Source organism: Trichoderma camerunense (assembly GCF_050948025.1).
Source record: "Trichoderma camerunense strain CBS 138272 chromosome Unknown V8C40scaffold_11, whole genome shotgun sequence".
NCBI classification, from domain to species: domain Eukaryota; kingdom Fungi; phylum Ascomycota; class Sordariomycetes; order Hypocreales; family Hypocreaceae; genus Trichoderma; species Trichoderma camerunense.
The window spans coordinates 1239533-1259203 of NW_028145359.1; the positions used below are offsets into that span (position 1 = coordinate 1239533).

At 46.1% G+C, this 19671-nt stretch overlaps 5 protein-coding genes across 5 annotated transcripts; 4 read left to right on the plus strand and 1 right to left on the minus strand.

Annotated features, from left to right (window-relative positions):
- Positions 1-1474: 1474 nt before the first annotated feature.
- On the plus strand, positions 1475-2317 carry V8C40DRAFT_280227 (uncharacterized protein; the record flags this gene model as incomplete). The annotated part of the gene is made up of 1 exon (XM_083221368.1): positions 1475-2317. The coding sequence occupies one exon, from the start codon at positions 1475-1477 to the stop codon at positions 2315-2317; it is 843 nt and encodes a 280-aa protein (XP_083072282.1).
- A 432-nt stretch (positions 2318-2749) lies between these two features.
- V8C40DRAFT_38629 (glycosyl hydrolase family 71-domain-containing protein) lies at positions 2750-4980 on the minus strand. The gene is made up of 4 exons (XM_083222924.1): positions 4721-4980; positions 4247-4663; positions 3033-4192; positions 2750-2982 (listed from the first exon to the last, which is right to left on the minus strand). Exons 1-4 carry the CDS (start codon positions 4868-4870, stop codon positions 2802-2804), a joined length of 1908 nt encoding a protein of 635 aa, XP_083072283.1. The 5' UTR covers positions 4871-4980; the 3' UTR covers positions 2750-2801.
- A 4482-nt stretch (positions 4981-9462) lies between these two features.
- V8C40DRAFT_248442 (cutinase family protein) lies at positions 9463-10679 on the plus strand. The gene is made up of 3 exons (XM_083216542.1): positions 9463-9881; positions 9946-10163; positions 10222-10679. The coding sequence occupies exons 1-3, from the start codon at positions 9687-9689 to the stop codon at positions 10487-10489; spliced, it is 681 nt and encodes a 226-aa protein (XP_083072284.1). The 5' UTR covers positions 9463-9686; the 3' UTR covers positions 10490-10679.
- Positions 10680-13802: 3123 nt separating this feature from the next.
- On the plus strand, positions 13803-15396 carry V8C40DRAFT_248449 (uncharacterized protein). Its single transcript, XM_083216543.1, has 3 exons — positions 13803-14664; positions 14740-14884; positions 14948-15396. The coding sequence occupies exons 1-3, from the start codon at positions 14009-14011 to the stop codon at positions 15185-15187; spliced, it is 1041 nt and encodes a 346-aa protein (XP_083072285.1). The 5' UTR covers positions 13803-14008; the 3' UTR covers positions 15188-15396.
- A 2682-nt stretch (positions 15397-18078) lies between these two features.
- Positions 18079-19360, plus strand: V8C40DRAFT_248455 (uncharacterized protein). The gene is made up of 2 exons (XM_083216544.1): positions 18079-18926; positions 18997-19360. Exons 1-2 carry the CDS (start codon positions 18550-18552, stop codon positions 19289-19291), a joined length of 672 nt encoding a protein of 223 aa, XP_083072286.1. The 5' UTR covers positions 18079-18549; the 3' UTR covers positions 19292-19360.
- The last annotated feature ends 311 nt before the right edge of the window (positions 19361-19671 follow it).

A 19671-nucleotide genomic window follows, 5' to 3' on the forward strand; every position in this document is an offset into this window, starting at 1 on the left:
TGATTCCGTTGGCTGTCTCAACTGTACTTTTGAAAAATAGTGTCGAATCGAATGGCTAGGGGAAAATAATGGCGATGTGTACTCCCATCTGTAAACTTAGTACATAGATCGGCGGTAGTAACAGCAGCTTGTGGATAAATTATTCAAGAAGTAAGCTGTTTACCACATTCATAAAGAGCACAGATATGAGGGAAATCTATACTCCCAAAACATATTTCATCGTTATATCTCACTTTTGCTCTTTTTGCTGTGGTAACTATAATAATAGCCGCCAATCGACTTCATGTTTTCCTAACGACGCAGGTGATTGGCGAATTAAGAAAAAAGTACCAAAAAGGAATTCTGTTGGGATATGAAATACACATTGGTTACTTGCGGTGAGCATCTATTTACTACCACGTTTCCATGTTTACCAATCGCAAAAAGGAGCTGCGCTCCGCGAGCGGCATGACGGAAGCTCAACAGATCTCTCAGCACTAGATTCCCGCTCTAGGCTGTGGAGCCGGATGGCAGCAAAATTTTATACTCAGATGAGGAGAAATGGAGTATCATCCCCATATCACCCCGGAAGATTGCTTACATACAGTAGCTTCAGGTCATCGCGTAGCGCTCGTGTCTACATACATGGGTAGTTGTGAGATGTATCACTAGTTGTCCCAAAACATCACATCCCCCCACCTCGGACGTTCAAATACTCTCAAAATCAGGACGCAAGAACCCGTCCGGCAAATACGGCATTGTTTTTGCTACTACAACATGTATATATAATTCCCGCATGCGTTTCTTTACCGCGATGCTTGCATGATTCGGTGACCATAATGAGCCTCAGCCCAGAGACTAATGGCAAGCTAAGTACTCCATCTTGGCCGCTACGAGATGTCAACACATAAAGCGGCTGGGATGTCTACCCGCCACTCGACACACACTTCTTAGACTTGCTCCTGATGATTGAGTATAGATGTAGAGATTGTGAGATATACAGCATTATATCATAAGGAGTTGGGGGATTTTCGTGGCTCTCCTGTGACAATTTAGGGCAAATAGCTCGCCTGACCCTTTGCCGCCCATGGCGATCTCGATTATAAGCAGGGATTTCGTTTAAACTAAGCCCTACATACTAATTAGCGCCATTTGGTTCCGATGCAATGAAACGGGCAATAGGAAACACGTGGGCACCCTAGAATATCCCAACTCGGTGACGAAAGCAGACAGAATGGACATCATCAGTATGGCAACCTGCCTGAATGGGAAAATATACGCCCATAGAAACCCCGCAGCCTCACAAGGTGGTTTTATAAGTCAGCTTCAGTATATTTCCAGGAGCTGTGCATAGCAAGTATATAAAGTTGAATGCATTGCCTCGTAATTTTGAAGTGTATGTGACAGGAGTGTCCTTTTCAGTTCATTTGCAATATCTGGAGCGTTATCAAGTCGAGCAACTCATTATTACGAGACCATCCACCGTCTGTGAAAAATGAAGTACACAGTCATGAAGGCCGCGGCTGCGGCTCTCATTTTGCCTGCTGCAATGGCAGCCGACGGCCCCATGGTCCCTGACTACGAAGTGCACCTTTTGATGGACCCTACTGTGGTTCTGGGATCCGACTTCAAGCTTACTCCCACGGTACTTTCTACTTTTGCTATGCCAACAACTGTTACAAAGATCAACGTCCAATACCTTGACACGGTTGCACAAGATCTTTACGTTAACGGTTGGAGTTGCCGTATCCGTAACATCGAGAACGACAGCGGCTTTGACCTCACATACAAGTGGCGTCTTCCAGTTAACAACGGAGATATCAATGGTGCTTTGAACACAGCTTTCAGTGATGGCTGGAACTCTGGACAAGGCAACTACAATGCACAAATCGACTGGCTCTATGCTTCACAAACTCTTTCTATTCAACGGGACTATACGGCGTCATCAAAAGGATACAGCGGTACAGATGATCCTAACGAGAAAGATTCACGGAGCATGCTCGAATCCAACGCACCAGGCATGTTCGACGACTGGGTATCCGACGGTTGGGGTACAGACATGCTGAAGAATGCCGTCATTTACGGACCGGTTCTCACTAAGCGCTCTACGGGAACGTGGAACGGGGTTGAGCTCGACATCGAAGTTTGGCCGATTGAGAATTCAAGTGGCACTGGAATTGAATACCTCGTTGAGGCATCTTTCAAAACTTCGGATGAAGACTCTGCTTCATCTGGACGCGATCAATTGATAACTCTCTTGCAGAACGAGGGTTGGTTTTTGGCAGAGAGTGTGTCTAAGGAAGATCTCGTCATGGAGAACTACCACCCAACTTCATAAGATCATTACTATGTATGACATGCTGCGAGATAGAGGAATTAGTATTATAATAGAATCTTGATGATACCTATAAGTGTAGCGGTACTGGTCTTCGTGAAAGTAAATTTTATATGCGACATAAAAGAACAATCAAGGATAGAACGTAGAACATTTGCGTGATTACAAGCTTAGAGTTATCTTGAAATACTTTAGATCGACAGGGGGCGCATAAAAGAATTTATTGCCATGAGATTGGCTCTTCCGGAATGACTATAGTATTCGTTTATATACAGCTTCAACCTTTTTATCCTTGGAGGGATGAAGGTATAATAATCCAGAGAGGTGTCATGATGTTCAAGGGTACATGCATGCATATACAGCCAGAATTGCCAACACATTAATTGCATTTCATTTAACTTCTTACTCTATGGGTTTCGTCTGTTGATAAGAACAGCGAACTGGTCCTTCAGCAGCCTCCATATACTCATACTGAGATTGATACCCTCTAGCAGTATTGACATGCCGTTGGCGGGCAGTAATTATGGTTACAACTGAAACTGCACAGGCCCAGATAACCATCGCCTTCTCCCGGGAGAGGGCAGCCGTTGCGGCCATTGGATGCCGGTGGCGAGATGGGAGCGCCAAAGGCGGTGCACTTGCACGGTCCTGGTGGGCAATAACCGTAGCTACAAAATATTAGTTTAGAAAGCAAGTAAGGGGTATGGGGGCAACGTACTTGCAGCTGAATTGGCACAGGCCGATGTAGTTGCCAGACTCGCCGTCGGCAACGGTGCCGGCAACGCAAACTTGACCCGATGGCGGCGTGCTGCTCGCTGGAGGGGGAGTGGAAGAGACACGGGTTGAAGAAACAGGAGGGGAAGAGACAGGGGGAGAAGAGACACGAGTTGAAGAAACAGGAGGCGAGGATGCGCGGGTGGTGGAGGAAGCTGGAAGCGAGGACACAGGGCCGGAAGTGACAGGAGGGTTGGTTCCAAGAGATGGCTTGGCCTGACAAGTTGTGACATGCAATCCGATGGTCAAAGAGAAAAGACCGTCAGCCTGAAGAGGGTCGTCAAAGCCGGCAGGAATGGTGCCAACATATGGGTTGAAGTTGTAGATACCGCAAGAGCAAACGTTGGTGATATCCATCAATGAGGTTCCGCTAAAGACGGTCTGACCGTTGCGAGTTAGAGCAAACTTTTGTTGGCCGATGCTGGCTGGGATTTGGAAGAGGTTGGCTCCGGCGTTGGCCTGGAACGTTTGAGTGGTGCCGCCAGAGGTGACCGTGACGCTACCGGCAGTCTTGAGAAGTGCGGCAACATAAACGGCATCATCCATAGTTTGCCAACCATCAGGGCGTCCCTCAAAGTAATTACCACTTCCATTATTAGCTGGACGGTTAGAGGTGGTGTCGGTGGCGTCGCAGTCCAATGCCTTCAAGTTGCGGCGGTACCAGTAAACAAGCTGCTCATTTTGAACATACTTGGAGATGTCGGTATCCCTGTTCTTATATGCAGCAATGAACGGCTTTGAAAGATCCAGGAATCCATCATGGGGCATATCATTGACCCATTTGGAGTTGCCATCATCGAAATGCTTAGACTTTAGTGGACCGACGTAGTGAGACTCGCCGTAGTCATTCCAGGTAACGATCTCAACCATGGGGAAGCCCTGTTGCAAGACCTGTTGCCACCGGTTATAGATCAGAGGACCACCTGGGAAAACCCAGTTCTTGGAATATGAAACTTCGGGACCGAAATGGGTAAAAAACCAAGGTGAGACAGGCGCTAGGTAAGGCTTGCCACCTAACCAATTCTTGTAAGCGTTGTCACCGTCTGCCACCGTGACTGTCTGGCCGGGCTTGGGTGCCTTGTTGTTTCCATCATTATCCCAGGCCTAAAAACACATCAGTATTGCTTTCCTACTCTTAGCTCTAGAGTTGCGGCTTACCATCCAGTTTAGGGCGCCGTCAATGTTTGAGGGAGAAGATTGACCAGGGTGGAAGTTGGGCACAAAGTAAACGTTGGAGCCTGCAGCAGAGCGCAACGCATTTACGTCCAGACCATCACCAGCGAAGGAAGAGGCGAATGGCCGGTTATCGACATACAGCTGGGCAGGGCGGTTGGCATACTGCGCAATCTTCTGGCCGACTCCAACGGCATTGCCGGGGCTCCACCAGTTGAAATCGAATGAAATGAAGACTTTCATGCCATTACGATCAGCAGAGTCATAAGCATACCCGAGCTGCTGGTCGGTATAGCCGTCAACGCCAATGTTCAGAGCGAAGGCGTCAATGCCAGCGGCTTTGGCACGTTGCATATCATCATCATAGTCTGCCGAGCTGCCACGGTCACCAACGATACCAATCTGTCATGACATTACCACGTTAGTCTTGATTCTGGTATTTCCTAAATAAACACTAACCATGAAGTGACAGAATACGAGACGGTCAGCAGAAGAAGCGCGCTCCTCGAGAGACCGGATAGCAACGTTGGCGGGAGCGGCACTGCCGAGAGAAGACAAAGCTGCGGCGGCAAGGGCGCCGAGCCCGAGGCGACGGAAAACGCCCAACATTGACAGTGTTACAGATGAATTCTTCTTGATAGAATGGATCTGTGGTCCTTTCAGACCGGTTGGTTTGGAGTCCTTGGCATAACATAGGCCTCAACCAGTGCCTTTATATATTCCTGTCTACTGACTGTGCATGAAGCTCTCTTAGAGACTTAACCCCGAGAAATAGGTACCAGGCGCGCGCGGAGGCCGGCAGATGCAAAACCACGACAGATGGAAACATGTCAAGATCGGTCCGAAGAGGCATTGCACATAGTTACCGAGGATGCCATCTCACTGTCACCTAAGCGACCCGTGTGGTGACAACGAGAGTGACTATTTCGTTGCGCCAACGGCAAATAGGTTACTCGTAAAGAGCATCCTTTGCGTGGTTGGTACGGAGTAGAAGCACAAACCAATTGGTGGATGGACGGCGCTTTGCACTGGAATTGGCTAGCCCTGGTATGATTATGATCATGAGTTTGAATAATGTATACGAATAAGTAATTAAGCTTCTTTATTGCCATAAGCTTCTTCTATACCTGTAGGGATCTTGCAGCTAAAATGGACCACTGTTGGGTAAAACGCCGAGCATTAAACCGAGCGCCATGGGGTGCATGCGATGATCCGTTGAGCAGCCAAAAGCAGCTGCAGATGTCAGCTCGCGCTCACAGAGTACCATGAACAAAATGCCGATTCATGTACCACCGGCGTTTGGCGAGGAAACCATACGTATGTGATGGCGTTAGGGACAGCTGCTAGAGACAACGATCCATGCTGAATGTGTGTCGGTTTCCCCCATATGAGAAGGATGTTGCTGAGAAAGAAAGCAGCGTCCTGTTTTGCAATAAAACTCTGTCTTAAGTAGTGAACTAAAGACTACATCTCCCGGATACCCTCGTCGGTTATGCGTCCGGATCTACACCAAAGGTCTGGAGACAAAAGCTGGGGAAGCGGGCGTACGGAGACGGAAATCAGCTGAGCCGATCCCCCGCAATGTCCAGCTCACGGATATCCTGATATCGTGGGCCCCTGGATCAGGAACATACAGCTTGAAATCGGGCCATCAGGCGAGTATGAACACGTCTGCTGCGGCCTTCCCTTCTGAGTCAAGAGCGTCCGGTATAGCTACCGTAAGCTATCTGCTTTGGGTCAGCTAATGTGGATCTGAACCGTCAATAGCCCTTGTTGAGGTAGTACTTTATTTGTCTCTAGATATGCGAGTGTCAGTACGCATATAGGACTTCCATCGGTAACTTCTACTGGCAACCAAGGCTGTGGGTGTCCTGCACCCCGCTTCACCTCACCTCCATCACGAGCAGCCCCAGATGTGATGTTATGAAGAGTAAAGCCGAAGCGAAACCCATCGCATATTTGATCAAGTTTCAGCTCGGCAGCAATATTGTTTCCGACCAAGTTGTATTGAATATGTGTTTGCTATGTGGAAATGTCGCAGACTAGGCTGGTTCACTAACAACATGTTGATATAATCATCTGAAAATGGTAAACTATCGTCTCGTCTTACCCACCATAACCTCAAATGGGCAATAGCTTGCGAGTCAACCGATTATCAGCTACTTCGGAGATTTTTTTTCTCTTTTCTTTTCCTTTTTCAATGTTGCTGCTGATTGTGTTGCTAAATCACCTTCTGTAGTCGATGATGAGTAAACCCTGCCAGTGTGTAGAGCGCGTTGGCCGGAGTTCCGCATCGGAGGACTTAAAACCCGTAGGATTCGTTTCATGCTCCAAACCACCAAAATTTGCAATGCTACGCTGAGCCTTGTTCCCCATGCAGCTGCATCACATTGAATTCTGCCTAAATGCTCGTGTAGACGAAACATTTCCGTGAGAGTATTTTCCGACGGCACGTAACCCCTTGCACTGCAACGTGATGACCATATATCGCGGCAAGTTTCCGCATCTACATAGTGATGCCCGAGCCGTCACATGCTGCTGTGTAAGTATCAATGCAGATGTGGGGCATGACCGGAGCTTGAAAGGGCTGAGACCATATTCCAAGCTTCATTACGGAGCAATTGATGCACAGATTTCTTGCCTGCATCCCTTAGTTCGCCCCTTTGTTGTTGATAGTAATCTACATACATCTAAGGTACTCCATCGTGATGTAAATTGCATGCAATTGACCGTCGCTTGTTTCTTGAAGTTTCGAAGAGTGTGCCTTGAAGGCCCGAAAGGATAATACTTGACGTTTGAGTATTGAACAAAAATAGTCTAAATAGGCAATATGAGAAGATTCAATATGCTAATGAGAATTGTTATCGAAGGCATTCGTAAAGTACCGAAGCCACAACTGGAGTTATTATCCTCCGCTTACATTTGGTTCGTATTTGGTTCCCTGTATATGCGTTTAGGTATCATTAAAGAAAGCTTGGAAGTGACGGTTGCCGCTTCTGCGGTAGGCCTCACCGCATTTGCTCACCATAGCAATCAGCAAATCCCGAAGACAGTCATCATATAACGCCGAGCCTCTTCCTCAATAAAATACACCTTCCTTTTTGAAAGCTTTAGTGCCCTCCTCCGTCATTCCACCAAGTTCCAGCCCTAATTCGTTGACGCTATCGTCCGGCGCGATGAATCCAACGTGGACTTTGGGATCTCGGGTCATGTAATTGGCTTTTTTTAGGCTGAAATATTTCTCTAGATTTAAGTCGTAAAAAATAGGCGGCCTTCCTTGAGACTCCCCCAAGTTCTTCGGAGGTTGTTACATAAATCATCATAGATAGCATTCAAGATAGCTATACCAGGCGCTACAAGGGGCTAGATGATCAATTTTAGTGAATGTTGTCCGGTTTTAGCTAGGTAATCTCTAGATAGGAAATTCATGTGAGATTTCATTCTACATTGATACGTCGGTCCTTGTTCTGGACATGAACCAGAGCAGAGATGCCAGTATTAACCAAAATCGAGATTTTAATCCGCCCTCAAAACTCCTACTAGTCCCATGAAACCTTCTTACAGTCTTCTGGAACTTTTTGTCTGAAGTATCTTTGTGTAAAATGTCTCTACACATATTCTTCCAAGGTCACATTGGAGATCAGCTTGTTAGTTGAGTTATCACAGAGTAATTACCTCTGTTGTAGTGTCTCATACCTAGCAAAAGCCGAACATTCACTGCCGATGTCACAATAATTTGTTGCACTAATCACATTGACGAGATACGAATACATCAAACTTATAGAAACGGCGTGTAATAGAATTGTTGTTATTTCCAATATTTTTTTCACTCCGATGAACATTGTCACAAAGCCTTGGGGAAGTGGATTGTATCAGTATAGAAATTCAAGAAAAAATGAGCTAAGAAGTAATAACCTGCATTTGTTCTGCAGACATGAATATGCCATACATAATATACCGCCAGATATACCCTAGAATAACGAGTGATGCCCCATAACACGATATCACCACATTTCTCATCAATAAACAAGCTTAAAAGTAGTCTCGATCACACAAGCACCATCGGAGTTCGGTGCTTGCGGGTTATTATCGGGAATCAATGCTTATATGTTACATTCATTCTACGCCTGGGTAAAAAATGCATTTCCTCTGGTATCCTCTTCTATCTCTCTTTTAATAGTACCTTTTGAGGTATCGCCCTAATGACTTTCTCTTGCTAAAAGTTTCGATGAATTGCCAATTAAAATAGGTGTACCCTATAACTACAGGCTGCCACATAAACTTCAAGGGTTAGCACCTTCTTCTACTATCTAAATGGTATCGTTTTCAGCTCGAGACGAACGTTTAATTCCATTTTCTCATGATTGACTCACTTCCTAACCTGTAACCCTATTAGAGTGGCATATTTAGCTCGAGACAACTTATATACTCAGGAAAGACAAGGAACTTGTGAATGAGGAAGAAACCCTGCCCCATATATGGAGTCATGCTTAAATAAACTTCGATCCCTGATGCTAGTGAGGCCACTTAGCGCATCACTAACAGAGTCAGGCGTGGGCCTCCACAGATGCGCTAACTCTCCCTGTCAGTATAAAACTTCCCGCGTCGACACATTTGGTCTTTATTCGAACGATAAGATGATGATGCATAGATATGACCTCATACAGATACCTATTTTATATCTCCTTGCGATGTTTTATGGCCAGCTGAATGTCAATAGTTGATGTATGGCTTAACTGAACTACATTGCACTCACTCTTGGGACGTATTCGTAATTAATGCTTGTTCAACGCTAGACAGTACATTGATGGTCTACATGATGGTCACCTTGCCAAGACAGAATACTACCTAAATTATGTTCTTGGCTGTATGACTCGCATCTGTATGCCTGAAAGAAATTCCGTGTCATAGCGGAAGCCGAGGCACAATGCACTCCAGATTGCGGGGTACGTAGCATGGCGATAGATCCAACATCTACTGTCACAGCATTATAGATCAAAAAGATCATTTATAATACATGGGGTACCTGTTACTTTCTCCCATTTTGGTAGCAATAGACTTGGCATACAGGCTACAGCAAGCTGCAGCCTATTACAAACCCTGACCCGAGGTCATCGAAAATCTGCAGGCGGGTACTATGCCTCTTTTGATTGAGTGTTGCGAACTGAGAGAATGGAAGAGAAATAGCCTTTTCTGGGAGAGATTCTCAAGCATTGCCAAATTCATAACTAGCCAAGTTGAAGCTGTAGTTTTCATTTGGTAAGAAGATGTTTGGTGCAGGTAGAACATGATGTAGCGACAGTAGTCTTGTATAAATACCCCATTGGATACCCATGGCTCTACTGATTGACGACCAAGTTCAAACTCAGATATTCGAACAAGATTTACAGATTGCCTATCAATATATATCGCACTTGCAACGACAATGAAGTTCCTTCATCTTCTACCATATCTGGCTCTGGCAGCTGCTGTTCCTGTGCAGCATGCCACAGATGGTGTTGCCTCTCTCGCCGAGCGCCAGCTGAGCATAACACGAAATGAACTTGAATCAGGGAGCTCATCTGCCTGCCCTCGAGTTATCTTCATTTTTGCTCGTGCCTCTACAGAAATTGGTAATATGGTGAGTGTTGCACATATGATGTTCACATATGATGTCTTTCTGGACTCTAACAGAGATCCCATAGGGAGCATCTGCTGGTCCAGCCGTCGCGAATGCTCTTGAGAGCCATTATGGTGCCTCTCAAGTGTGGGTTCAGGGCGTTGGTGACCCGTACACTGCAGACTTGGCTTCGAACTTTCTTCCTGGGGGAACCAGCCAAGCCGCCATTAACGAGGCAAAGCGTCTCTTTAATGAGGCAAACCAGAAATGTCCCAACTCAGCAATCGTTGCAGGTGGCTACAGGTGACTATGCTGCTCATACTATCCGCAGATCTCTTGCATTCTAACGCATGACGTATAGTCAAGGTACTGCGGTCATGTCGGGTTCTATTTCCGGCCTGAGTTCCACCGTTCAAAACCAGATCAAGGGTGTTGTACTCTTTGGATACACACAAAACTTGCAAAACGGTGGCGTCATACCAAACTTCCCGAGCTCTAAGCTTGACGTTTTCTGCGCAGCAACTGATGCAGTTTGTTACGGTACCTTGTTTATTCTCCCTGCGCACTTTCTGTATCTAGATGAGGCAGCTGGCGAGGCTCCCGATTTTCTTATCAACCGGATCGGTTAGTTAAAGATACTGGACTGATAAGACTGCCTCGGCTTCTGTTTGGCTGCTCAACAGCGTGAGGATATGCTAGGAAGATAGGTTCAACTTGTCCACCGAAATTCGAGTTCAAAGGGTATATATACGGAGAGAAAATGTGATCAGATGGTGCGCCAATTGGAAGATCGAGACAGCATATCTACCACAGTAGGACTATACTCAATTGACCCTGAATGCCATTTATGGAACGTAATGGCCACCCAAGTGATAGTTGTGTTGATATTTCTTAGTAAAGCGTTTCATGTAAATCAACTTTGACATTTTGTCCATGCGAATACACAACCATTGAAGTAATAATATTTCTAAAGAGGCGAGGTGTCTCTTTCAATATGTATGTGCTTGCTGGTAAGAGCGGGCTAGGTTACAGCCCATTTGGAATGAACATATTCTCATATAGCTCCAAGAGCAGCTATACAAGAAACGCTCACCCTGATACTTAGTGCAAACGATTTATCCAGGATATAACGTCGAAGGGGGGCAGAAGATCATATAACATTATAGGCTAGTGTAAAAATACGGCCTTTCATATCTTGGTCATAACTGAAGGAGAGGACTTTCTAATGTGACAAACATAACGTTTGCAGTGCAACAACAGTTCATTACCTCTCCGGAGTGGGAAAAATTTACCGGTAAAAATTATGGATAAGGTTCGATTTGCATACCGGATTCTATATCCATATCGGTGGCGTTTTGGTGGCTTTGAATTGCCAAGATACCGCGAGACAACGGCGCCGGGAACCAACTCTGCAAACTAATACCATCGGATTACCCACACAACGAGGAGTCGAACACAATGAGACGATATATATACTGCGACGCCAAGAAAAATAATATATAGGTACACTGGTTGCGAAGCTCCCGGAATAGACTCGATTTTTGGTGATTGTATGAGGCTTGGTGAGGAAGCAGGAGGACCCAGCACGCGCGCCAGAGAATGGCAAAATTTCCAGATAACTGCGGCGGGGTATGGGCAGATTTGTAGTCGATATGTTTACGTGTGTCAAACCAGCAAAAGAATTCCCAGGCTTGTCCCAAAAGAGCCGCAGTCCATAAAGTTTCGACTGAAAAGGGTTGACAACTTGGAATCGCCTGCTCAGCTAGGTAACATCACGTGTGTGTAAGACCCTAGACTTGGGTTCATGTCTGTTTCGGGTGGATCGTTGCCATGCTGGAAGCTGAACCTTTTCCCCGGATACCCGTGCATGCAGCTTCCCCACACGGTTGCATTTGAAACGATAACCTCGGAATAATATAGAGCCTGGTGAAGCAAGATTCTCACTTGTGTTACAGCTGAAAATTAAATATTGAACGATTGCCCATACAATTGCATACATACAAACACGTTCTACGTTTCAAACTACTGTACATGCAAGCTTGGCAAGCTAGAGTTGATTCCAGCTGCAGCTATTCGCTTAGGGGGAACCAGGAACCAATAGCCAAATTTGCAAGCTCCAAATGGTTCGGACGGTTTTCTAGCCGAGTCGGAATATTCCATATTGATAGGTAGCCTGCTCGCACTAAACAAGATCATTATAATCAACACAAGCTACTGCTCGTACGAGTATTAATGAAGGCGTTCCAAAACTGTTTCTGCTTGCCGATTGCCCGAGTCAGTTGCTCCGCAGCGCGCGCACCTTATCGCATTCCCCGTTACTCGTATTCGATCCGGTCGGGATGTGGTAATTCCTACAGGTGTCATCCCCATTCTACCCTGGGGTAAAGAGAAACTCTTTGTCATAGATTGACTGTTATATTACTACTATTCTCTAGCCTTGCCCACTAGGTCACGATTGATGCTGCCTTATTCAATACTCCGCATTAGCATTACTCTCGTTTGTTATATAAGTTGGATAGGTGGGAGAAACCATTCAGCTGGGGCCCCCCTACCCAGAAGTTAAGTGGGCTGTTCTCACGAACATGGAAATTTGTCCCACTCATGATAAGCTCGTCATGCAAATAATTTCTCTCTTCTCTGCCCCGTACGCAGAACTACAGACTGCTAGCCCTCGCACCATTAGACGCCACCTCCTTCATCGCTAACGAGGGGACTGAGTAGCGCTGATATATTTATGGGGGTCCAGAGCTGATAGGCCCTCTCCCCAGCTGATTGCGCTCGTTTTAGCAACCATGAGCCCCTCTGCGACCCATTTGTAACGACGGGTTTGTGGGGATATGGAACCACTGCCTGTAGATGATTGAGCAGAATCTCGCTGGGTGAATGTCGATGAAAGGATTGGACACAGGATCGGCGTTGGAACGTTTACATACGAGCATTGAGTGGTCGAATTTTACGATGAAAGAGTAGATAATGCATGTCACGTCGCGTCTTCTGCCCTTATCTAGGCGAGAACACCAATTAGGACCAAGTCCGGTTAAATTTCCGTTGCAGATTTCTTGAGGGATGGTTGGATGGCATCCTGAAATTACGCCAGGAGGAAGAAAAGCGACTGCTCGCGAGAACTCGGAACGAGTTACCAGTCGTCCGATGAGCAATAACTATTACTGAAACAAGCTTCGCCTGATGCAGGGGAAATGATTTATTTCCGAAGCCGGAAGGTCCTGGGCGAACTTCTAGCTCGTCTAAGCTCGTCTTCCCATCAATCGGCGTCGTTGGAGGGCGTTCAATCAGCCGCACTTCCGCCCCGCTCCAAAACAAGGAGTATCCCCGGGGCTAGCACTCGCAGCCATCAATCGTATTCTAGAATGTCAGTTCGCCCAACAACAGCACAAGCCAATTGTTAGTGAGTCTCGAGCCTCGGTCCCTGTCACTATCAGTCTTATCGGTCTAGTGTGTGGTGATGGCGTTGTTCTGTTGCAAAGGTCCCGCCAGGGGGGATGCAGAATTGAGGGCCGATCCCGCAATCTTCAGCAACCGGGTTTGGAACTCGATTTTGCCCGCAGCAATTCGTGGGCCAGTGGACCCTGGCACGATGAAATAATTTTCAGGGGACATTTCGAGCTTTACTATTGATAGATTTGGAATTGGCAAGATTCTTGGTCCAAGGTCGCCCTAAGTTGAACCTCAGGCAATCTAGCCCTTAGTCCATCAACTTGGAATCGCCCCCTGACTCAGGATTCTCTGCCAAGCTGCAGGACCTTTGCGCTAACATCGCCCGCTGCGAACGATCTACTGCAAAGACAGGGATCAAATATGGGATGCTACTGAAAAGACGTGATAAGGTGGTTTAGCAAAAGACAAGGGGCCATAATGACGCCAAAAGGGAAATGTCTCGCGCGGCCTTATCCTGCCTTTGAACGCTTGCATCTCCACGTGGCGAGTGCATAATATCAGTATGCCTCTTCGCTACCGCTGATCATTTTCCCTTCTCCCTTGCATCTCTTTTGTAACCTTGTCAGTGCTTTTCCCGGAGTGGTCTTGACCCTACCAAGAGGGGACAAGCAAAACCTCGAAGAAGAAGTCGGGTCCAATGTGCACAGCGCCTATCTCGGAAGAAGCAGCACGGACGCAACAAGTATTCCAAGATGGACGCAGAATTCATGGACCAGTTGTGGAGTGAGCGGCACTATGGAACACCGCTCGCCATCATCTTCATGGTGCTGCCAACGGTAGCTGTCGGCCTACGATTGTACGCGAAGATTACGGCCCATCAGCCAATCGAGATCAGCGACTACTTCTCCATTGCAGCATGGCTGAACACGGCAGCCTTCTTCATATCATTACTGGTGGCTGTGTATCTGCCGCCATCGTATCTTGATAATCCGGATGGCATCGATGTGCCCGTGTCCAAGATTACATTCTCTCTAAACTTATTGTGGGCGGCGGCCTGCTACTGCTGCAAATTGTCGATCCTTTGCCTTTATTACCGCCTTCTCAGCACGCCATCAAGTACATTCCGTCTAGCAGTCAAGATCATGTTTGTTCTCACAGCTTGCGTCGGCATCGCAAGTGTCCTGGGCTTCCTCTTGGTATTCCGAGATATGTCATGGTGGTGGTCGACAGGGATGAAGACCCATCCGGCTGCCCAGGCGAATCTGATCAGAATGAACGAGGCTATCGACATCCTCTCGCTTCTAACAGATGCCATTCTGTTCATTATGCCGTTGCCTGTCATCAGAAAGCTGAGTCTCAGCAAGAGCAAAAGACGACTTCTTATCGGACTCTTCTCCCTTGGATTCTTGTAAGCCATCACCAGTTTGGATGTTGGATGGAGTTGAAAGATGATGCGCTGACACTGTGTTTGAAACCATTCTAGGACCTGCATTGAGGTTATTGTTAGAATTATCACTACATACGGCTTCAATGGTGCTTTGGACGCCATCCAGGTTCAAGTCCTACTGATGGGTATCGAGCCATCCATGGGTATCACACTCTGCTGTTTGCCCGTTTTCCTGCGATTAGTAAGTTTCAAGGCTAGATACACAAGGCGTTGATACATTTGCTAACCGGGTACCTTCAAACAGTTCCGAAAGGGTCAACAGAACTCCAGTGGGCGCCAATACGCTTCCGGACAACGTGACGGCTTCTACTCTCTCGGCCCAGTGAGTGCGAAGCGATCAACAACACGAGATCCTGACGGAGCGCTGCTAGATTCAACCCTCGGCAAGCCGAAGCCAGTTCTGGTACAAACCGAAATCACTATACATTCTTCACGTAGCGGATATGACGACTCTATTGAATCTCAGGAGGGGTACTGGAAATAGAGCCGTTGTTGGTCCTCAGTTTAATTGCTAGACATGTTGAGCAATCATATGAGCGAATGATGAATTTGTACGTTAATATAATTATGTTAAAATACCCAATGATTGTTGAACCAAGTGTGTCCTCTGCTGCTTTATACCGCTTCAATCCAAAGGCTGGGGAGTGGTCTTTTACTGAACCGGTTACCACAACGTTATTAAACCCTCATCCCATTTATAAACACCACTGCTATATTGCTTCAAAGTCAGATTCCTCTCTCCAAGCACTCTACTGTAAGTATAAAAGAAGTAAACTATTTTTGTCATAAACATCGAAATACGTCTACAATAAGTCCTCCGCGAAATACTCGATAAGAAGCCCTTGAAGAAGCCAAGAAACACCCTGCCCATGAATTGGCCATCTCATCTTCCAATTTTCCAACAATTTCCGCGTATTTGTTAGCCACTAAAAGCGTGCTGCCGCCATACTGGTTATCTAAACAACATCACATCCGGTAATATGTCGCGTGTCGGACGGCTGCTGCCTACTTGCCTACGCAGTTCATTTAAGGCTAGGCCTGATCACAACATGCCTTGGCTCGCAATTCCACAAAACTATACCCACGGCTTATACCACTTTTGGGCTGAGCGGTATATTGACTTGTCAATGATGGGTATAGATAGTCTTTTTCGCGTGTATAGTCTTCCGCGTATGCGGAACACTGGTGGCGATGATTCATGGCAGTGGAGAAAACTTGAACCGCACCCCTCTTTTCTCCTCAAGGCGGGGCAGCCTCTGGTCGATGAAACGCTACGCCATTTGACCATCAGTGGATAACAGCCTCTGGCCCTGGAAAGGATTGGAGCTTGTTTGCCTTTGACAAAGTCGAAGTTGCCATAAATTCCCGTAACCTTGATGATCAGTGCCCTGATGGCTTGCGCCATACACGGCTTGCCCCTTGACCCCTACGCAGATCCAGCTAGCAGCCCATTTCGCGCCTCACGAAATCGTTCTAAATGCTCTTAAAAAGTTTTTCATTGGTGAACACCATATCAATTCTGACGTTTTCATACCCCTTCACCAAATCATGACTTCGTGAGTCAGGCTCTCATGGAGAAATTTGACTATGCAGGCCCAAATAACTTGCTCGTCGATCAAGATCTGTGCCGCTGTTGCGTCTGTGAGCAGATGATGGGGCACAGAAACATCGCTTAGAGCCTGCTCCAACGCCACCTCAATCTTGGCGAGTGGTGGTAGTCACGAAACTTGTGCCGGTCCATATTATCCGTAGGAGTTCGCGTCCCGGGCAAGGTGATTTAATTGTTGTGTATGATCGGTTTCAGATTATAATATCTTACTCTTGTTAATGCAAGCCCTATGGCCATCTAGGCCCCCGACTGGCCAATGAACCGATATCCTCTGCAGCTAGGCGAATGGGTGAATGAACGTCATAAAATTGATGCTGCTGGAATCACCAACCATTTTTCTTCACCGTAGATGGTATATTTTATCCGGATTCTACTTCTAGACCCATTGTCAACACCAATAATCACGCATCGATAAGGCAATCATAATTGAGGGACTGTGTGAAACATCCAGTCATACTCAGGACTGCGAAGCACTTTAGACATCCCATTTACTTTTTTAATGTCCTCATCATTAAGTTAAAATTTTCCAGCTTCCAAAAAACGAGAGGCTCTACTACTAGGTTCTTCTGTCGGATGTGCAACTAAACACCCGCCCGCCAAGCCGTTCCGCTTTCCACCGCCCCATAGTCGAATGATCCCTTGTGAAGCCCCTCTGATGATACTACCATGCCCGGGGTTGATATTGGGGCGTATCGTTGTAGATAAAGAAGACGGCTCAGAAAACAATCATACACAATGGCAGTTAGAAGATGTCGCGTGACGATAGAGGATATCAGTTTAAGATTTTTTTTCTTTTGCTGTTTCTTTTGCTCTTCTTGCCTCTTCTTTTCTTTTTTTCCCCTCCTGGGCAATCTGCGGCTGAGTTTTACCCTACGGCTAGACGAATTGGATTCGAGGCCGTCAGAACCTAAAAAAGACTCAACCATTTATTGCCATACGTGGTCCCTGCAAAACAGGATTGTCCATAAATATGCTGTATACAATTAGGAGTTATATTTGCACAAGTACCTATGTCGTAGGGCATTCGGTTTTAGAACAAGAGCACTATCAAATGAATACGTGTATTAATGTGTTATAATTTGTTACAATAAAAAGTCAAGCGCAGTACATATGTGAATCTGCTGTAGGTTAGCATGCTGATCGATCGTCGGTCCCGTCATGGTGATGCGCACAACAATATTATATAGCTGTTGCTGCGTCTCATTCTGAACGAGTCACCTCGTTATGAGGGCGAATAAATTATCCTGCTCAATTAATTTGTACTGCGCGTGTTGTGCGTTCATTGATTCATAAGTACCGTCCTCCTGCTGACTGCAAGACATCGTCCACACTTGGATGAATTCTGCCATAGAATACTCCCCTAGAAGCTTCCTCAGGTAAGCGAGCATAGGTTTAGTATTCTATCATTGGTAGTTGGAGATTCAAGGCCATGAAAGAAGCCTTAGAAAGCTGATACTAAACTAACTAGTTTTATTATTAGTGACCACTATGTTGTAATTGCATGTCCGGAGATGCTCCATGGCTAGCATGCCAACGCTTGATACAAACGTCCAAGAGCTGTGATGCCATGAACGAAGGGTGGTAGCAAAGTCTAAAAATCAGGATCTCCCCAAAGAGCTAGATATAGATAAGCTCAAATCCAAGCTAGTGGGATACGAGCTTGGTAGAAGTTCATGGTTGGGAGGTGCGATTTCCCGCATATAAACAGCTTGCTCCACTATTCGATCCTTGTTTTACTTGTGTTGTGAAGACCTCTACTCCATAATCAGACCTACAATTGTACAGAGCGTCTGTAAGGCAGACACGTCACGGTGCTGATACTGCGCATAAGATGGACCACGGCCCCTGATTGTTCACTATTGTGAGACAAATTTATACCTAGTTTCGTCGCTGGTGGGCTGTATAGTAATTCTCTAGCCAATAAGACCAACCTGCTTCTTTAAATAGATGCTGCAGAGACTGGGTTCGGAGATCGGAGTATAACAGATGACATGAATTGGTCTTTAGCTCCGAGTTGTATTCCCGGTATTGCTCTGTATGTGGACTGAAGATAATTGGATTAGTCACAACCCTGGCTCTTGGCATCAAGTAAGGCTCAATGGGAGTAAGCACAGGAAAACTACAATAAGGCTTAATGCTCCAAGTTTTGTCTTGTTATACAAGAACCTAAACCCCAGTCAATCGACAATCTTCCCATCTTCATCACCTTCGTCCGAGCTTAGCCGACCGCCGCAAAGATGTCACACGCACCCGTCGGGAACTCGCCCTTCCTCAAGCGCGTGCTTGTTCCATTCTGGGTTATACGAATTTTAATTATGGTTGTTGAAGTTGCCATATATGCCTTCGGAATTGGAATCATTGCTTCAAATAAAGATAAGATTGACCAGAGGGTCTTCACTGGCTCACTGGCCGTTTTCGCCGTTATGGAGGGCATTCTTGTCGTCTGTCTGCTTCTTGATATAGTCTGTATTATCAAGCGAGCACGCCGGACACTCTCACCCAAATTCTTCTTTGCGACAAACCTCGTACAGACAACGATATTTGTCGTATTATTTGTCTTGTCTATTCTTGGCGGACAGACAGTACTCAGCTTGATTCTGAATATTGCCATTGTGTAAGACCACGATCACTTATAATTCCCCCTTGTCACAAATTGAATCTCCTCTAAAGCTCGCTGATAATAGGCTATCATTCATTGGACTCCTTGTATATGCTTCTATCATCTTTCACCAAGATCGCAAGGGAACTCTACGGGGTAGTTACACACCGGCGGCACAATTTGCCGAATCTACCAAACTGGCGACGTCAACGCATTATGATTCCTCATATACAGGGGCAAAAAGCACTGAAGAAAAGGCTTTCCCTACTTCGGCTGCGTACGAACCCGATCGAACACGCGTGTACTATGATACGCCGGCACATCATAGCCCTGTCGATGTACATCAGACAAATCGCCAAGAGGCGCACGAATATGTGTAAATAGCAATTTTCCATAGTTATAGCCATTAAGATATACATACCATGTCTACTTCAAAAAGCATTATCCAACACAAAGTTATTGAGGTCCATAACTCAAGAGTTTATATATCTCCATGTTTACTGCCGGCAATCGCGTGCGGAATACGTATGTTGCCCCTGGCAGTTTGATGAAAGAACAAAAGTGTATCCGCTATGGTATTTATCTAAAATGGCCTTCACATTAAATATATATAATTATTCACGAGGAAAGGGAAGGAAAAGAATAGAAACTGTTGCTGCTGTTTCCACCGGTGTTGGTTCTTCCACAGCCAGAGTGAGATTAGCTTCTTAGTGTATTTAGTACATAGGTAGGTTGGCTGGCGAGGTGGTAAGCTGTTAGA

What these genes read in the sequence shown, in the direction of transcription:
- V8C40DRAFT_38629 (XM_083222924.1), bottom strand. Translation starts at nt 4,870, where the DNA reads ATGTTGGGCGTTTTCCGTCGCCTCGGGCTCGGCGCCCTTGCCGCCGCA. An exon ending in TCGTATTCTGTCACTTCATG is followed by an intron (nt 4,664 to 4,720) that starts GTTAGTGTTTAT and finishes ATGTCATGACAG; the next exon opens with ATTGGTATCGTTGGTGACCG. An exon ending in CTGTGCCAATTCAGCTGCAA is followed by an intron (nt 2,983 to 3,032) that starts GTACGTTGCCCC and finishes AATATTTTGTAG; the next exon opens with CTACGGTTATTGCCCACCAG.
- V8C40DRAFT_248442 (XM_083216542.1), top strand. Translation starts at nt 9,687, where the DNA reads ATGAAGTTCCTTCATCTTCTACCATATCTGGCTCTGGCAGCTGCTGTT. An exon ending in CTACAGAAATTGGTAATATG is followed by an intron (nt 9,882 to 9,945) that starts GTGAGTGTTGCA and finishes GAGATCCCATAG; the next exon opens with GGAGCATCTGCTGGTCCAGC. An exon ending in ATCGTTGCAGGTGGCTACAG is followed by an intron (nt 10,164 to 10,221) that starts GTGACTATGCTG and finishes CATGACGTATAG; the next exon opens with TCAAGGTACTGCGGTCATGT.
- V8C40DRAFT_248449 (XM_083216543.1), top strand. Translation starts at nt 14,009, where the DNA reads ATGGACGCAGAATTCATGGACCAGTTGTGGAGTGAGCGGCACTATGGA. An exon ending in CTCTTCTCCCTTGGATTCTT is followed by an intron (nt 14,665 to 14,739) that starts GTAAGCCATCAC and finishes AAACCATTCTAG; the next exon opens with GACCTGCATTGAGGTTATTG. An exon ending in TGCCCGTTTTCCTGCGATTA is followed by an intron (nt 14,885 to 14,947) that starts GTAAGTTTCAAG and finishes ACCTTCAAACAG; the next exon opens with TTCCGAAAGGGTCAACAGAA.
- V8C40DRAFT_248455 (XM_083216544.1), top strand. Translation starts at nt 18,550, where the DNA reads ATGTCACACGCACCCGTCGGGAACTCGCCCTTCCTCAAGCGCGTGCTT. An exon ending in ATTCTGAATATTGCCATTGT is followed by an intron (nt 18,927 to 18,996) that starts GTAAGACCACGA and finishes CGCTGATAATAG; the next exon opens with GCTATCATTCATTGGACTCC.